General features: G+C 38.7%; 1 protein-coding gene across 2 annotated transcripts in view; it reads left to right on the top strand.

The window, feature by feature from the left end:
- Window positions 1–16,438, top strand: part of csgalnact1a (chondroitin sulfate N-acetylgalactosaminyltransferase 1a) — a 38,497-nt gene extending 22,059 nt beyond the window's left edge. For both annotated transcript variants that reach the window (XM_074617511.1, XM_074617512.1), the window contains exons 6-9: window positions 9,093–9,271; window positions 10,454–10,548; window positions 10,762–10,843; window positions 12,962–16,438. In XM_074617511.1, coding sequence (XP_074473612.1) covers window positions 9,093–9,271; window positions 10,454–10,548; window positions 10,762–10,843; window positions 12,962–13,257 — 652 coding nt within the window. In that variant the 3' untranslated portion in view covers window positions 13,258–16,438. The remainder of the gene's footprint in view (window positions 1–9,092; window positions 9,272–10,453; window positions 10,549–10,761; window positions 10,844–12,961) is intronic.
- Window positions 16,439–19,704: the final 3,266 nt, after the last annotated feature.

The raw sequence follows: 19,704 nt of genomic DNA, 5'->3' as shown, positions 1-19,704 counted from the left end.
CGGAAGAACTCTTACAGGAGTGATTGAGAAGGTTTGAGAGAAACGCACATTGAATGAAAAGCAGTTGGAGTAGAAGTAAGTGGAGGTACAGTCAGTGCACTGTCCTGGCAGCGCTTCTGCCTTGAACTCTTTCAGGCTTTTTGTATTCTTCTCACAGCCGAACAATCCATTCACCGTTTATGCAGCAGCATATCTGGGTGTGAATCAGTGCCTGTAATCAACTCTGTGCTCCTACTTTTCTTTTATTGCGGCTTTCAGACTGTGGTTGAAATGAATGTGAATCATCGCTGGAAGATAACTGTGGTTCCATTATCTTGGACCGAGGCCGACACACACACATACAGCTACAGTATACGCACAGATACAATCACAAAGGCACACAGGAAGATGCATGCATGTGTGCCACAGACTGTAATATAAGAAGTGGACATAGTCACTGTGACGTCACCCATTGGGTTGTGAACTGACATTTTGAAGCCTTGTGTTCGGTATTTTGGCCGTCGCCATCTTGATTTTTTGCAACCAGAAGTGGCACGAGAGGGTGGAGCTAAGTACAACCGAACACTGAATAAGACATTTTTAAGCGACCAAAATGTTGCAATTAACTTTCACGACCTAAAATCACACTGTGAAAGGGTTAAAGTTGTAAGACGAAAACAAGGATAACACCGTGGTAACGACCTGTCAATCACAAGGTAGCCACGCCCTAAAGAATCCCCTGCTTTATGGTCTATTTGACTCTAAATGGGACCGTAATTTACTAAATGAACATCATGCTGTATTGAAGAAGACTTGAAACTAGCGATTGAGACCATAAACTCATGTTTACAATGTTTACTGAGGTAATAAATCTAGTGAGAAGTAGGCTCATTTTCTCATAGACTTCTATACAATCAGACTTCTTTCTGCAACCAGAGGAGTCGCCCCCTGCTGGCTGTTAGAAAGAACGCAGGTTTAAGGCACTTCAGCGTTGGCTTCACTTTTCAGACCCCAGATGTTGCCCACTGATGTGTGCATATGTGCAATTATACTGCAACTGATGATTATTTTCTTTACTGAGTTATCTAACTTTTTTTTAATGAATGAATTAATTGTTTAGTCTATATAGTGTCAGACGTGGTCGGACAACACAACGCACAAACTAGTTGTTTTCAAGCATAACACGGCTTTTAGGCTCAACAGTGCTTTGAGCTAATGCTAATAACAGCATGCTAACATGCTCACAATGGTGGAGTTTAGCGTGTTAGCGTGCCAACACTAATTAGCACTAAACACAAAGTGCAGCTGAGACTGATGGGAATCTCGTTAGTTGTATGTTGTCATAAATCAAAGTATTGGACATAGTGAAATTTTGTCCTGATGATGGCGCTGAGGAAAGGTCACCAAAAGTTATGATGACCATCATATACCATCATCAGGCTGTGGCTCAGAGGTAGAGCTGGTCGTCCACCAATCGGAAGGTTTTGGTTTGATCCCCGGCTCCTCCGGTCCACATGTCCAAGTGTCCTTGAGCAAGACGCTTAATGTGTGTGTGAATGGGTGAATGCAGACATGCTGGAAGACTAGAAAGTCGTATATAAAAGTCCATATACCATTCATCCTCTGAGGGACATGAATATCTAAGCCAATACATCCAATAGTTGTCAAGAAATTTCACTAAAATACAAAAATGTGAACTTCATGGTGGCGCTAGAGGGACAGTCAGGGGATCACCAATGTCATTAGGATCCAAAAACCAAGCACAAACCAATATTTGCATTTGTGAAGTTGTATTGAACCAAGTTGGATAAATTAATCTACAATCACAGTTGTCTTTTATCGAGCAACTCATCTGTTACACTAATTGACTGATCATCGATGGCACACACATGCATGCAAATACTAACAAAGGCTTTTTTTTAATCATCTCTTAACCTAAAATAATCAGAATTCCAATTTAAACCCTAAAAAAACAAGTCTGAACCCTAAAAGAAGAGTTAAGGATCGGACAAAATGTTCTCACTCTGAAGGTCTAAACCTCAAATTGGTTCACACAATGCAGTTCAAATGCAAGAACACACACACACACTCACACACACACACACACACACACACACACACACACACACACACACACACACACACAAGTCAATATCTGTTCCCAGCAGTGATGGCATCATTAGCGGGTGATCTGATTGTGCTGCGCCGACCTTCCTACAAATTAAATTCACCTCTACAACCTGGTTTGATTTGTGTCTGCTCCCAAACAACCTCTAGCTATTTGTACTTTTTTTTTCTAAATCACATGCAGTCACACTCCCTGATTTTTAGTGTCCCAGCTGAAATCTTTTCAAAGGAACATTTATACGACATCAGCCAATGTAAACTACTTGAGGCAAGTTTCTAACCAGTCTAACAAGATCTACGATGTCCCGGATCTCAGCCAGCTCTCTAACCTCGTTCAACCCCTCTTTAGGGGTTAAATGAGGACAAAAAATTTGGTTTTTGTATTGCAGGTGCGAATTATTTGGGTAGATCAAAGGCCAAACCAGTTCTTCTGTAACAAAAAAACAAAGCAGAATGTAGAAGATAGAAAAGCACAAGAAAATCCGAGCCTCAGTCTTCTCGCGTTCTACCAGACACCGGGGATATCGTTTAAAATAGATAGGATCAGCTGCTGAACTTTCAAATATATCGCTTACACATCCATACTTCAAAGCGTGAACTCAGGCTCAAACCGTCGGGGGGAATGTACGTTTCTGAGCCTTACATGCACAAGAATAATGATTGAGAACAATGTGAGATAAAGAGGAAGAGATACAGATAGAAAAAGAGGGAGGAAAACTGTGTGTAAGGGAGGGAGAAGCATGAAAGAGATACCGGTCGATACATATGAATAAGTACTGTGTTGCAGACGCAGAGGAGAGACGATGGCTGAGGGGGGAAATGGTGAGAAAGGAAAGTTAGAGGAGAGGTGTCAAGATAAGATGAGCAAGTTGGGAAAAAGAAAAAGTCAGATTTTCCGAGTATGGAAAAAGAGCATCAAAAGGATATCAAAGGAAGTAGTGCGTTAAGATGAAAGAGGAGAATCAGACATTTGGACAGACAAAGAAGCGAAGGATGAGATCATTCCGTCACTCATTCAACCTTTACCTCAACTTGTGACAGCCTCTCCAACAAGCCTTTCATGTTATTATTGTAGCATTTCATTCACTTCAAAGACGGGTCGACAACTCTCTGGAGAGCACCTGACAGCTCTGAGGAAGCGAGAGGATAATGTCCAGCAGAAGGTGATAGAGAGATTAGGAGTGGATGAAATGATGAACAAATCATAGCGCAGTTTTGAAAGCTGTCCAATATTAATTTTAAAGAGAGTCTTTACACATCGCCGGCACCCATTCTGCAAATGACTTGCTGTTGATACCTCGTGAAGCTGCCTGAGGGCAGAGCCTGAGAGTGATCACAACAAGTCTACATATTTTATAGCGTGCACTTACCTCGCCATTACATGCACAGACTGCTGATTCCCTAGCTCACTGTAAAGGACAAGCTTTTCTTTTTCTACTTCTGCACAGTAACCCAGAGAGGATACACCAGCCTCCCTGACAGGTGACAGACAAACACATTTTGGTTGTTTAAAATGTATTGCAGGCATTAGAAGAATCCCAGGTAGAAGAGAGCAAGCAGCTGGCATTGTTGCATCAGAAAACAAAGGGAGGGAGTAAAAACAGTTTAGCTTCTTTAGTTGAGATGTAATTATGAGGCAACAAGACTTGACTTGACTGAAAGCGGCACAATGCAACCATAATTGCATAAAGTTTCAACTACTATGCAGTATTTAGCCCATCAAACAAACAAAAACAATATGAAGTGGTTAGTCAGGAAGTTTAGTCTTGAGCTATTCTTGAGTATGTTTTCATGAGTGTATAATCACATGAAACTAAGAATCATTGTGTGTTCGTTAGCTTAGAATGAGCCCTTCATATCTAAACAGAGAGCGGGTCCTCCATGTTGCTCCGCGATGTTTCTACAGTAGCCCTGAACGGACAAACCAAACACTGGCTCTAGAGAGAGCCTTTCACGTTTTTACGTTACCTGAAGGCCACCGTAGTTCTCCGACACGCTTGTGAAACTGCGGTAACGGGAGCCGCATAGTGCAAAACCGTGGTACCGCCAGCCGCCATCTGACTTCTGTTGCCCCTAAAGTAGTGTTATAATGGTAAGGATGGCCTCTGAGCGAGGCGAACGGCGTTACTGCGGTTTTGCACTCGGTGGCTCACGTTACCGCATTCTTGAGGAGTGAGCGGAGGGGTACTCGGTTGGTTGCAATTTGCAACCACACCGCTATAGATGCCGCTAAATACCCCAGTTGCAATGTTTGCCATGTTCACCTAATAGTTTAGTATATTAGCTCATGAATGTCTACTCAGCACCAAATCCATCCAACAGACATTTCACTCAAAACCGCAGGCCAACCTCATGGTGGCGCTGGAGGAAAAGTCAGAGGATCACCAAAGTCATTAGGAGTTATCCTCTGGAGACCATGAGTGTGTCTACAAAACGTTTGTGCCAATCCATCCAGTAGATGTTGAGATATTTTACTGGATAAGTGAAAACATCGACCTGCTGGTGAGGCTTGAGGAAAAGTCAGGGGATCAACAAAGTAATTAGGATTCATCCTCTGGGGAACAAGAATGTTCTTTACAAACTTTTGTGCTAATCCATCAAATCCCTGGACCAAACCGGTGGGCCGACCGACACCAACATTGCCACCCCTAGATTAATGTCACTAGCACGGCTAAAAAGCAAGAATGCTTCAGTGGTAGCGATCTCAGAGAGGTGTGGAGACTGAAAAGAAGCCTTTATATGGCCACATTGAGGCTTGCTGAGACTTTTCACATTCAGTCAGTTCTCAAGCTATAACCACACACAAGCAAATACATGCAAATGGTTACACAGAGGCACAGATTCACAGAGAAAGAAAATCTGGTCTCCCCTTGCTGTCCTGAGCAGAACTAACAGGATCAGGACTGCCGCTGAGACACAACATGACAGCTCTTAACAGGCTTCTCTCTCTGACACAATTTCAGCAGTTTAGCCCCTTCTAGGTACCAGCCATCACGCCCACAGTAAACAAATTGACTATTTTAGGCCGTAATAAGGGGGCTGATGTCTGTGGAGGAAGAAGGAAGAAAAAGAGCAGAATATAAAAAAGTAATTTAAAAAAACAAGGATGAAGCAGGACTTAAGTTGACTTTTCACTTAGTGTTTATATTCTGGGGCTTGCATTTTAGAGGCTCAGAAAATGGGTAAGTGGACACACAAACGTCTGAGAGTTATTTAAACAGCTAATACGCTCAGGCCAACACACCATATAGTTATGAATAATAGATTAACTTTGGCTCTCTGGGAAAAGAGACAACTGTATTTTCAGTAATCAGGAAAATATCCTCACCATAAAACTTCAAATGAATTATTCATAACCTCTTAAAACATAACAGCTGAATTTGTAAACCTTTGCCAGAGATTCACGCCTGCACGCTTAATGTGAAGATACCACCAGGAGACTGTTAGTTTAGCTTGAAGACAAGATTAATTTTAATGTCATTGTACAACACAGGGTTGCACAACGGAAATGCAGTTGTAGTCTCTTTATGGTGCACAAGAAAAACAAAAAAACTGGAAACAGGCAGGGGAAACCCTAACCTGAGTCTGTCCAAAGGTTACAAAATCCACCTACAATTTACATTAGTCAGTATCTTGTTTGTTTAGTTAATTCAAAAAACTAAATGTAAAAACTGCTTTAGCTGGCAGGCTGATTTTTTTAATCTAAAGGACAAAGTGCTTCCTGTCTTTATGCAGCAGCAGCATGTATCAGCAGATCTCACAGCCCCGTGTCCTCTTTATCTGTGTATTAGTTGAGGAATATTGGCTCTCAGGACAGATTTACATCGAATTTAGTGAAATCAATTAAAGGCTACAGTGAAATTCAAAGTGATTCAAGCATGCAAATGCTCTCACTCAACTGTGCCAAAAATGTAAAACAAGGCTCCAAGAAGACCAGAAATCTGTTTTATAGGAATAGTTTGACACCTTGGGAAAAACTTCAATTCTCTTTCTTGCTAGATCGATACCACTCTCATGTCTGTAAATAGGAAGCTACAGTTCAGCAGCTTAGTTTAGCATAATTAATACATTATATCTTGTTTTTCATGCATAGCCCAGCACATAATCCCCAGTAAATCCACAAATAGTCGTATTTACATTTAGCTTTTTCTTCGGATTGAACAAACAAGATATAACGTGTTAATTTGTGAGCTTCAGAGGTGCTGATAGGCAAATATTTACCCATGCCGGCTGTGTTCGTACAAAAAAATAACCAATCTGTACATTAACCAGAATGTAAAAAATCACTTTTGAGGTGCTGGTAGATGGATTTTTTTTTTTACCTCTGGACAGAGCCAAGCCTATTGGTCTTTATGCTAAGCTGATGATGCGCCTTTATTTTGAAATTCCAGTGGCATGCCTGTATCACCATTTCCATCCAAGTGCTCCTCCTTCCTACAGAGCCCAGTAATAAAATTGTAAAATGATATAAATGATAACTGATTGTGACATATGATATCATCTCATATCGAATGCAGGCCCCTGAATTGGCTTTGTGATATCAGCAAATATCGAATCGTTGTCCAAAGAATCAATATAGTATTGTATTGTGTGGAAACTTGTGATTTGCACCCCTACTAACCTTCTGTTTGTATTTAGCGTATACAGAGTGGCACCGATCTTCTCATCTAGCATCTCGTAAAGAAAGCCAATAACGGTATTCCCCAAATGTCAAAACACTTTCACTCCTCTTGAAAGTTTCGTCTTCATCTCTGATGGTTGAGTTTCCCGCCCTGTTAAAGGTTGAGACTGAATCAACACGTGAATGGAGCTGCTATTGCATCAGCATTGTCTGAGACAAACAGAGCTATTGTGCTCTAGCCATCTGTGGACAGTTTAGTGCCAGCGAGTGGGTCAGCCTCTCCCGGGACTCTGTGTGAAACACATTGACTCTGTTTGGATTCATAAACTGTAGACAGACGTGGAGAATAGACTGCAGACGTATTGACTGACAGCACATAAACACATAAGGACATGTACATACATCTTGTAATTGTCCCTATATATACTGTATATATATATTACTTAAAGTTGTTATTCAGACAGACAAATAAAACGCTCATAAGTGGCGTCATGTTTACTTTCTGTGGTCTGGCCAGGATAAAAAGGTTTCATTATGTCTTATTTATGGGAGTGGCTGAAAGGATAGCCTTGAGACAAAGGCTTTTACACAGTAATACACATGAATAAATATGCTGATACACACTATTCACATCCACACAGCAGTCAAATGGAAATGTGGGAAGCGTGATTCAAGCTGCCTCCGGTAAAAACAAACAGACCATGTTTCCTCTGGTCATCCTGGTTTCCTGTAACAAAGCTGTGTACGTCTACCTGCTCTCTCTCTTTTTAATGTGTCATCACGGGAATGAAGGACGAGCTTCAATCCTGTTTGTTCTGCCTCGAACACGAGACGTGTGAACCAGTTTTTCCTCAGTATCTTCTATCTGAGTCTGTGTATGTGCATGCATGAGTAACGGATTAGTCACTAGCAGTGTGAATTGTTATGGTTAAGGGGGAAAAAAGCCACAGCTGTGTACATCTGGATCCAGCTGTTTCCCTTTACTCTCACCACATCCTTAGAAATCTTCAGGCCGGTGATGGAGGAAGCTTTGTTGTCGATTCATTTTCAGTTCCAGTAACAGTTGTGTCATGATCAGAAGAGAAAAGAGCGGGAGTTTGGAGCATGTTTGAGGTGTGCAATGAAGTCAGTCCACAAAAAGTTGTACTGATGTGAACTTTATGAGGTCATCATGTTGTATAATATTTGGGTGGGAAAGACTAAAGGCAGAAAAGCCAGAAAACAGAGGATTACCAGGGCCAAATTAACCCACCAGAGACGCCAGGGGCAAAATTGTACTGTTGGCTCCTGTTGACCCTCAGGTTCCTCCCACTTCATTGTTGATCCAGTGCATATGGCAGCTTCATTATATTTTGGCTTATTCTGAATAACTATCAGGCCCCTTGTGTGCTGTGCTGTGCTAGTTTGTGATAATTTGGTGAAACACAAATTTATTTAGGAATAAACACCATCTGAGCGCAGTATCAACTGAAATAATAATGGTATTTAAATGGGATTTTGGCACAAGACTAACTGACAAATGAATGAAATTACTAGCTGCAAATTGGACACAACCCGATTTCACAGCTGAGTTGCATGATTTCACAGCTGAGTTGTTTGGAGACTCCTTGTTCACATCAGACCTGCAAGATTACCTGTTGAATATTTGCGTTAGAATTTCAGTTTCTGAAGTATTTCAACCAGCGCATAAATCATCAACCATCAACCATCAACCATCAACCATCAACCGACCGTCTTACTTCTGCTTTCTTCTGTGTCTTTCTCTTAATCATTTCCTGTTTTCATTGATTTTATTTCACTTTCTCTCTCTCTCTCTCTCTCTCTCTCTCTCTCTCTCTCTCTCTCTCTCTTAATAAAACAATAAAAAAGGAAAACACAGTACAGTACAATAAAAATTAAAATAAAATCAATTATAATAGATTTAAATAATGAAATCAACCCAAATGACCCAAATTCAGTGCAGGAGATAAGAGTGCAATCAATCAAAGGCACAGGAGAACAGAGTTGTTCATTAAAATTAGATATAAAAACATAAAGTAATTAATAAATGCCACGAATACATAAAAAAGTAGTGATGAAAAAGGACAAGGAATTAACTTACTGATAACACATAAAGTGAGAAATATTGAGAAAAGAAATGGGAAAAATGTGTCTTATAGTATGCAAAAAGAAATCCTCCAGTTATGTTTTCTCTGTACACATTAACAGCTTCACCAAGGACAGTTTGAATGAGCTCTTTTTAGTTTGAATAAACTTGGCAAAAATGTGTTTTCTGGTATTGATATTTTCATTCTGTGGGCGTTCAATAAGAAAATTGACTCCTGGTTCTCTGTCTAACCTCTCTCTTCTCTCTTTCTCTCTGCAGGGAAGTTAATTTTAAGAACTACACTCTGCTGCAGTTGGACGAGGAGTTTTCTCGGGGACGGGGTTTAGACGTCGGGGCTCGAGCCTGGAAAGGAGGCAACGTGCTGCTTTTCTTCTGCGACGTCGACATCTACTTCACCGCTGACTTCCTCAACACCTGTCGACTCAACACGCAGCCCGGTGAGACATACTTTTACCCTTTTAACATATAAAATATTGATTAAAGATATCCACAATGCATTTAGGATATCTCCATTTACACTGCAGTGTGTTTGCAGATATCTTGAATTGTGAATCTGACTAGTCACATTGTAATTGTGACTAGTCTATATGCATTTGTAGATATGTAAAATGTAATTATAGGGATAGTCAAATAAACCTTTTTCTTTATTGGCTTCCACGAATACCCTTTTCAAGATATCCATACTTATTTTGCAGATCTTAAAGGGAATTGAGCTCAAATTGAAATATCTTCATTGTAGTTTTGACTGGTCATAACTTCAGTTTGAGATTTACAAAAAGATAATTAAGATATCTTTAAAAGCGCTGAATTAAAGATATCTTTATTTTAGATTATGACTATTCAAAACTACATTTAAGATATCTTCAGTTTGAGTTATGACTACTCGTAGTTTAAATGTAGATATCTTGAATTCCCATTTCATTTTAGGAAAAATGAATTGTAAATATCTCTAATTAGGCACCGAAGCTGTGATCACTTTGACACGTTGCACAATGTATTTTGTCTTTTCTAGTTGTGTATTTGTATCTGTATATTGTCACTAGCATTCTTGTTATTTCTGGCATGTGTACATCTTGTATTTTATACTGATGTTCATTAACATGCTCTGTCCCTATCAAATCAAATTAATAAAAAATAAATAATTCTTACGAGCCATATCAAATCAGAAATATCTCAGATTTTAATTTGACTAGTCAAAATGTATTTACAGATATCTTAAATTAAAGTTTTGAGTAGTCATAAATGCATTGTGGATATCTGTAAAGGGAATCCTGTCCATCTAATGAATGATAAAACAGTGTGATGATTTATGTGACGTCATTATAGATATCTTAAAAGGATTTCTGAATAGTCTAAATATATTTAGAGATATCTTTAATTGTTGTTCTTACTAGCCAGATACAATGGCAGATAATATCTTGAATTATAATTCCAAATGCTCAAATTGTTATTATGACTAGTCAAGATGCGTTTGTAGATGTCTCAAATGTAATAAGAGATGGTCAAGTGAAACCTATTAAATGTTAAAAGGGCTTGCCGTTCCCATCAAATCACTGCCTCGCTGTCTGACCCCGCTGTCTGACCCCGCTGTCTGACCCCGCTGTCTCGCTCCCTCTCAGGTAAAAAGGTGTTCTACCCGGTGTTGTTCAGCCAGTACAATCCCACTCTGATCTACGGAAGTCCTGAACACGTCCCGCCTGTGGAGCAACAGCTGGTAAAACACACCAATCAAATCTATCGCCTACCTTTTCTTTTTTTATACACTCTGTAAGCCTCTTGTGGAAAATATCACCTTCATTGCGGTGCTACATGTCTGCGAGGTTCAGAAATATTTCCCCTCTCCAGCTGCTACAAATCCACAGAAGCTCCTTTTGATGATATATTTCTCTTCTGCTCTCTGAGACTTGCAGTTCTTTTCTCTCTGCAGGCGATCAAGAAAGACACAGGGTTCTGGAGGGATTTCGGTTTCGGCATGACCTGCCAATACAGGTCCGACTTCATCAACATAGGTAAATATTTGCACCGCAGTCATGCCCATCACAACAACTTAGGAATTCATAAACAGCGGCTCTTGGGGGTTTATTATCTGTGCGGAGGTGTTGCAGGGTAAAAAATGGGCTTCCTAGGCTATATACCTATGTTAATGGTGCCATAGCTTAATGGATGTGAAAAATGTCAGAACACAAATGGTTAAAAATTACATTATTTTTCTAAACTGGGAGGAGATTTTATTATATTACTCTGCATGAAACAGCTCTGAGCAGCAGCAGCATACATTAGCATATCTCACAGCTCCATGTCCTCTCCATCTGTATGTTAGTTGAGGAATATTGGCTCTCAAGACAGATTTGCATCTTTTTAGTTTCCCCCCAAAGTGACATCAATTAAAGGCTACAGTGAAATTCAAAGTGGTTTATTGTTTAGGGCCAAAACACACACACACACGCATGCAAATGCTCTCGCTTAACTGTGCCAGAAATGTTAAACAGGCTCCAAGAAGGACAGCAATCTGATTTAACGGAAAAATTTGACATTTTATATTCAATGTCTTGCCAAGAATTATGTGTGTGATTTATTCATGTATGTAAATATGTAAAAGCATATGTATGTAATAAACTTTAACTTTCAATTTACCTAATCACATGAAATTGATACAGTAAATATGTAGCTACAGCCAGCAGCAAGTTAGCTTAGCTTAGTTTACACTTTATCTGGTTTGCACTTTGGTATACAGATTAAACAAACAAGATATAAATTGTGTTTGACTAGTGAGTTTTAGAGGTTGGCACATATTTTATCTTTAAGTCCCTTTGGGACAGTTTGGGGCTGTCGGTCAGCGTCTGTCGGCCTAGTTTTTGTGGTGTGTCCCGCACCGTCGGCTCTAGTCTGCCCGTGTCGGAGGCCTTTTGGCTGATTCAGCATATTGAATCGGTGGCGGAGCCAGTCGGTGAGAGAAATCCCTCTGATTGGCTGTTCAGCTTAAGCGAATCAGTGCAAGCGAAGAGAAACGGAAGTGAGGAAAGCAAGCCAACGAGTAAAGTCAAGAGGAAAAACACAGAAGGCTCTTCTCATTTTTCATCTTCATCTCATCTGATCATTCAAATACACGGTTACTTTCACAGCCACATGACCATCGGGAATGAAGCTAAGTGGTGAGTGAGAGTGGTGTGAAAATGATCGGCAAACGGCGCTTTATTTAATGTACGTATCATAACGACAGCTTGTATATCCGCCGTCCTCAGTCTTCTGGTTTACCTTTTTGAATGACGAATACAGACTACCGCCGCCTGCTGGTGTGGAGAGTTATTTCCTCTCTTGCAGGCGCAGAACGTACGTGTTAGTTGACCGTCGGCTGTAGTCTTTGCGGTGTGTTCGAGCGCAACAGTCGGCCTTCATCGCCGCTAGTTCTTAGATGTCGGCTTGGTGTGTCTGGGCCTTTAGACTGGCTTAGCTGTTTCCCTGCATTCCCAATCTTAATGCTAAACTACAGACATATCAGTATTCTCATCTAACTCTTGACAAGAAAGGGAATAAGTGTGTTTCCCCAGAAAGCCAAACTCTTCCTTTGAAAGCATAATTAAGTTGCGCAGTTTAATGTTCTTCAGAAATTGTGATGCAATGTGTTATTTAGGCCAGGAGTGCATCATGCACATAAACAAATGAAGAATTCATCTGTTGGGTTCAAATTCCTTCCTTATCTCTGTTTAGCCCCGGAGCATGAGAGTAACAATGGAGACAGGGACAGACAGAATATTGAAAATAAAACTACAGAGACACAACTTGGGAGCGAAAGCAGACACTCTAAAGTCTCTAAAGGTGCATGTCGGAACACGCCTGGTCGCCAACTGTTTTGCTGCCTCGGTCCGTGTCCTTACCGCCTCCTCGTTAAACAACAAACCAGGCCGAGTGGAGAGAAAACTGATTATGATCACATACTGTAAACTGTAATCAGGATTCATAATCACCGTCCCTTTATGAGGAAGTGAACACAGCGCAGTGAAGGCATAAATTACTTAGAAATGTTTGCATATCAGAAGGTTTAACGTCTTTATATAACAACTCATCCTATGATGGTGTAATAAAGTTTTATGTTCTGCTGAATTCCCCTTCTGTTCTGTTATCTCCAGGAGGTTTTGACATCGACATCAAAGGCTGGGGAGGCGAAGACGTCCACCTGTACAGGAAGTACCTCCACAGCAACCTCCTAGTGGTCCGAGCGCCATCGCGAGGCTTGTTCCACCTGTGGCACGAGAAGCACTGCGCTGATGAGCTCCCTCCAGACCAGTACCGCATGTGCATGCAGTCTAAGGCCATGAACGAGGCGTCGCACGGCCAGCTGGGGATGCTGTTCTTCAGGCACGAGATCGAAGCTCACCTCCGCAAACAGAAACAACAGCAAAACTCAAACCCCAAGAAGACATGAAGACTTTAAAGTTGGTTGAATTTGAATCACCGCAAAGACTGCGATCAGTTGAAATAACTCCGATGAATTCAACTGATCTGAGCGACAACAGAGTTTAAAGGAATAGTTCAACATTTTTGGAAAATACGCTTATTTGTTTTCTTACCAAGAGCTAGATAAAATCAATACTACTCTCATGTGGAAGCTAGAACCAGAAGGTGATTAGCTTAGCTTAGTATAAAGACTGGATACAGGGGGAAACAGCTAGCCTGACAGAAGGGGGAAAAAGCTGCCTACAGTTCACGTTATAAAGCGGAAACTGCTTATAGTGATCTAGATAGTCCGGGTCAAATTGATCACTATAAACAGATGATTATTATAACCAAATTTGTGTTGTTGTGCATCAATTCTCATGCAGATTACCATCTAATTGACATTTGTATATTTATTACATTTATACAAAAAGTAATGAAACGGACCAATTCGCTATTTACCTGCTCGCTTCGTTCTGATATCAATGTGAGAGCAGATGTCCACGAGGCAAAGTAAGGGAGTAAAGTAATAAACAAAACAAAATTCAATCAATGTTAGTCTAACGTAGTTTTGAAATGCTTTTCCATAAGTTGTCATGTATGAAAAGACTCAAAATGAACACTATAAGCGGACTACTTGATTACTATAAGTGAATTATTTTAACAGCATTTGTATAGCAATGATTCTGTCCCAAGCTGTTTGATCCATGTAAGCGGTTGATCACTGAATCTCGAATCCGTAGAAAACGTGCAAAAGTGTAATTCTTTCTATTTTTTGACTATTTCTGAGCCAGGCTATCTGTTCCCCCTGTTTCTTGTCTTTATGCTAAGCTAAGCAAACTGTCTCCTGACTGTAGCTTCATATTTAACGTACAAATTGTATCAATGTGGTATCAGTGGTATCGATCTTCTCATGTAACTCAGCAAGAAAGCGAATAGGCATATTTTGGAAAATGTCGAACTACTCCTTTAATGAAACGTGTGAAAACTTTTTTACTTTTCAAGGACTCTGAGCACTTTGTTGCTCTGGAAAGGACAATACGAAATTAAGTTTAATTAAAAATTGCCTTGAGGAATTCATCGACACAACTGGAGTTGGACATTAATCAACAGACCTTCCTGTCTGAATTCATCCATCCGTTTGTATTTTCCTCAGTAACTGCAGGAGGGCCTTTCAGAAAGAATACACAGCAAAGTGTCTCTGTGTGAAAGGGGAACTGTGTGCCTTCTGTGAATTACACCTGAACACTTGTCTCTTCTGGATGGCCAATGAAAAATGAACACAGGTTTTTATGTGTATGGAAACAGAGCCACCTAGTGGACTGAAAGTGAGCGACATGTCGGTGCGTAAACAATGAAGGACTCTTTTTAAAGCCTGGATATGGCCTTGTAAAACATATTATTTTTTATAAATTATTCATTCCTTTATTTATGTTTGTTATTATTTTGTAAATGCCACCATGTATAAGGATTATTATTTCTGATGCAGTTGTTGCCTGGACAGTATTATGAGTGGGCCATTCACCTCTATAATGAATGCTATGAAAGACAGTATCTTTAGGTTTTTGTCAGTAAAATGACGCTATCACTGTCGGAATAAGCCCAAAATATAATTAAATATAAGTTTATTTTTATTTTAAAAAATAAAACATAATGTACACTTATTTGTGTTTTTGTCACATAAATAATTTGTGGATAGATAAAGGAAAGTATTATTGACTGACTGACTGTAATACTGTTAACTGTCCTGACATTGACGATGACTTAACAAGTCAGAATGAGACTTATTGATTAATATTTTTGTTTCTGTCAACCAAACATGTATTACTGAGCAGTCACGGAAACTGGAGATGCTGTTGATTTAGAGATGTAACTGCCTCGATGGTTACTTTATATTAGTTTTAATATAAATCTTGCTCCAGTGCTTCAGTCAAAACGAGCTGAAGCTACTTTTGGTGGATGACCAAAGATGTGAAAAGAGGTACTTTCTGAATCATGTTTTTATCGTTTTCCATTGAAACATTCCTTGAAAAAAAAACATTTAATCGAAAAACATTTAACGGCTTTGAAATGTAGATTTCAAGTTATTTTTTCACTTCATGTACATTAGTTGAATAAAACATATTTGTGCATTGAGTATGTTTTATTATTATGCCATCCGCTGTAATTATCAAGTCTTATCCAGCAATAAGGTGGAAAATAAGACAATTATATATTAGAGAATATTAAAATGATTACTTTTACTTCTTGGCAAGCCCATTATGATACATGTTATAATACATAAATATAATTAATTTAACCTTTCAGGGACATGTGTTCAGTATTGAATAAATGGATAAAACATTATGAAATAAATAATCCAACACATGTGTTAAAGCTCAGCTCTTACAATGTTAAATGTTATCATCTTATTCACACTATAACAGAGTATTGAGGAGCTCATTTAATTTCAGCAGGTTTTTTATTTCAAACGTGAAGTTTTTTTTAAAGTCTGTTTTTTATCACACATCTTTTTCCTGATGGCCGTTTTATTCCATAATGACATTTTTAATTGCAAAGTCTTCACCTGTCAATCAAGACAAACCGGGCAAAGACAGTTATGAGAGAACAAAAGAAAGAAAAAACTGTTATCAGGTTCTTTATCTTTATCTCTTACTAGTGGTCCGTTCACACAGGTGCTTTCAATCACTTTGCCTAATTAAACCTTCTCTCAGCACAACGTGGCCATGTGCTGCTGACTCGGCTTGATTGCTCGCTCTCCTGTTAGTTTGGCTGCACCTGTTCAAGGACAGTTAAAAGTGAGGCAACCATATCAACTCTGAAGCAGCTTTTGCTTGCTGTAAATTTTTCCTCCTGTTCATACATCAAAATATTCTTTCTGATGCACAAAAATCCACAGTCAGTCCTCTTTCTGTGCAAAAATGTCAAGTTAATATGAGGCGTCTGAACAGTACAGTTCAACAGCACCACAAACTGCAGCCTCCACCATGAAGTTGGCCGTACAGCTGAATCAAAACCTTAACATTATAACCTTCATGAGGGATAATATTTCAGAATCAGATTGATTTGTACATGCATATGAGGAATTTGACTCTGGTTTTATGCATCTCTCTCATGTACTTACATAAGAAATGTATATGTGATGGAAATAAATAATAATAATAATAAACTACTGAAGGTTTGGAGCTATTATTTATTAGTATTCATCACAATTTCCAGAAACATTTGAGAGTTTTATTAGTGTAGCTTAACCTCCAAAGCACTAGATGGGGTCAGTGAGTTGATAGAAATGTCTGACCTCTTTGTTCCTGAAGTGTGCATGCCATGATGGTAAGTTTAAACAACACAGATAATTAAATGTAGTCCTATATATACATACTGAGATTAGTGTACACTGACTAAGGCAATTAATTACAGACAGTTAAGTGTAGAGTTTGATTTTTGGATAAATGACCTCTATATGGGTTAGTTAACAAATGGCTTTTTGTAATTCCCTGGGTAATAAATATTTGATTGTTGGAGTTTCGTGGGCTCAAGTACGGAGTCACCATGACATATTTGAAAAGAGCTCTGGTTTAAAAAACTTAAGTAAAAGCACAAATCCCCTAAAATACTCCATTACAAGTAAAAGTCCTGAATTCAGAATGTTACTTAAAGTATCAAAAATAAAAGTATTCAATATGCAGCCTTTTAAAGTGATATATTCTTGTAGAATATTATATTATTCTGTATTTATCACTAACACATACATTTTAATATTGTTGTTCTTGAACTTGAAGTCAATTTAGATTTAGAAAATTAGTAGTACATTACTGCATCATATAACAAAAGCATATCATGTGTTTTTTTTATGTAAAAAGTAACTAGTAGCTAAAAGTAGTCTACAATATTTCCCTCTGAGATGTAGCGGAGTAGAAGTAGTAAATAAAATAAGTAACTAAAGTAGTGGAGTGGACAGGTAATAAGTACTACAATAATATAATTCATGGGAGTAAGATAGAAACCTTAATAAATAATTAAATTATTGAATTAATTAAATGTAAAAAAACAAAAACAAAACAGCACATAGAAAATAACAATTAGTAATTAAATAACTACCATTAAATAAATATAGAAAATATTTAATATTATTTAATATATTATATTTAATTAATTAATTTATTTATTTATTAAGGTTTCTATCTTACTACCATGAATTATATTATTGTAGTACTTAAACCTTTAATTTTAACTAATTAATTACATTATTTTTTTTAATTATTTTCATTTTATTTATTTATTTTTTCCTTCTGGTTAGGTTAAGTAGATTCTATGTAAATAATCAATGGATCCCACCATATCCTATAGAAAAACTGTGGGCTACCTCTTATAGTCCATGAGCCAGACCCCCAAAATTTGGCTGTCGTGCCACTTTGGAGGGACCATGTCTCATAGTGATTTTTTTAAAGGTCTATGTCCCTAGTGTTGGAAAACGCATGATAGCATTACAGCAATGGTAGCTTTCTATGTGCTATCACTCCTTTTTTCATCCCTCCATCATTAAAACTTTTCCATCTTTTTTCGCCATTTTACACATAGATCCAGTATAAAAGAGGGAAACCAACACACAATACCATGAAGTCATATATCGTTGTAAAGCTTAGACTACAATCTATCCTTCAGTCACATTGTCATGACACTGAGGTCAAGAGAATTTGACCTTTGACCTCTAATGCTGCAATGGGGCAAATTCTGAATGCAACTCCAAATGCCCTTATAACTAACTCCATATTGATCGATTGTGCCCATGGATAGTTCCAGCATAAAGAGCACAAAAAGAGCTTTAAATTGATATATTATATGACTAACAACATTTCTTATCAGAATAAACGCAACTTTGTGCAGTTTGTATCTGATAGAATGTTCAGAACCTTGCATTGGATTCTGTTATTGGGGCCGTTTGTAAACGGCTTTCTTAGCAGCAGAAACACAAAATAATACAAAAACTCAAAAAACTGTACTAAGAAATGTATCCATTATTTTATGTTTTCTCACTCTTACCTCATTGTCAATATAAACATGTTCCAGCTGATGAGGCCCTGAATCAGTGGCAATGGGTTATATTCCAGGTGATATGTGAAAATGATGTTCTCTTTTTTATAAAGGCATGAAACTTGGTACACTGGAAAAGTTTGGAGCCCTAAACATTTTGAGACATGGCGCCATCGCAACAAAAATTCCCATAACCAAATTATGTATTTTGCATCATATCTCCTGTTCCAAACATGATAACACAGAAAAGGTGATGTCTATCCCTTTGTTTGGATGGCCAATGTTTACAATGATACCATTCACAATATCATAAACTGTTCAGGTGAATAGTTAATGGTGAATTCAGTGATATTGTATGGAGCAAATCACACTATCTGAGAACCTAGGCTAGACTTTATAATATCCTGTCTGTTGCGTATAAAGTCTTAATCCTTTTGTTCATTAATCCTAACAATACAGTGACTGTGAAGAGTTTAATAATATTTTTACTTTTACCGTAACATGTTTGGCACAGGAGATATGATGCAAAATACATAATTTGGTTATGGTAGTTTTTCTACCAAACAACTGATCATGCTGGAACTAACAGTGTCCTGGAAAGAGCGTATGGATGAGGCCAATGAGAGGAAGCGAGACCAAGTACCAGGAGCTAGTGTAAGAATGTAGAAGGCAAGGCTGGTGAACTCGTTGTGAGCCTGTGGAGGTGGGCTGCAAAGCATTTGGGCATTGGGCAATGGGCATCACCGGGGAGGCCATAGAGGAAGGCCATCAGATCCATTACTGAAGCTGCAGAGAAAGCCACCAGACTGGCTTTGGATCAAGAGGCTAGATCCATGGGCGACTGCTGCTGGGACTCAAGCTGGGGTCTGATCAACCCTGGCTGGGTTGCCTGGGCGAGAGTGTCTGATGTTGAAAGACCCGAAATACCCAATGACCCCAGGTTCCATCACTGATGATGCATCCCGGCACATCTGCAGGATGTATCTTTCATCTTTTGTGTTTGACATTCTTTTTAAGCTTTAAGTTGTTATGGTCATATTGAATATTGCTCTCCTCTTTACAGTCACTGTATTGTCAGGGTTAATGAACAAAAGGATTAAGCTTTTTAAAACTCTATACAACATACATGCACATAACAGACATGATATTATAGTCTAGTTAAGTAGTAGTAGTTAAGTCTAGCCTAGGTTCTCAGATAGTGTGATTTGCTCCATACAATATCACTGAATTCACCATTAACTATTCACCTGAACAGTTTATGATATTGTGAATGGTATCATTGTAAACATTGGCCATCCAAACAAAGGGATAGACATCACCTTTTCTGTGTTATCATGTTTGGAACAGGAGATATGATGCAAAATACATAATTTGGTTATGGGAATTTTTGTTGCGATGGCGCCAT

Source organism: Sebastes fasciatus, chromosome 19 (genome assembly GCF_043250625.1).
Source record: "Sebastes fasciatus isolate fSebFas1 chromosome 19, fSebFas1.pri, whole genome shotgun sequence".
In the NCBI taxonomy this organism is placed as follows: domain Eukaryota; kingdom Metazoa; phylum Chordata; class Actinopteri; order Perciformes; family Sebastidae; genus Sebastes; species Sebastes fasciatus.
The sequence above is the reverse complement of the archived record's forward strand: the minus strand, read 5'-3'. Positions and strand labels throughout refer to the sequence as shown.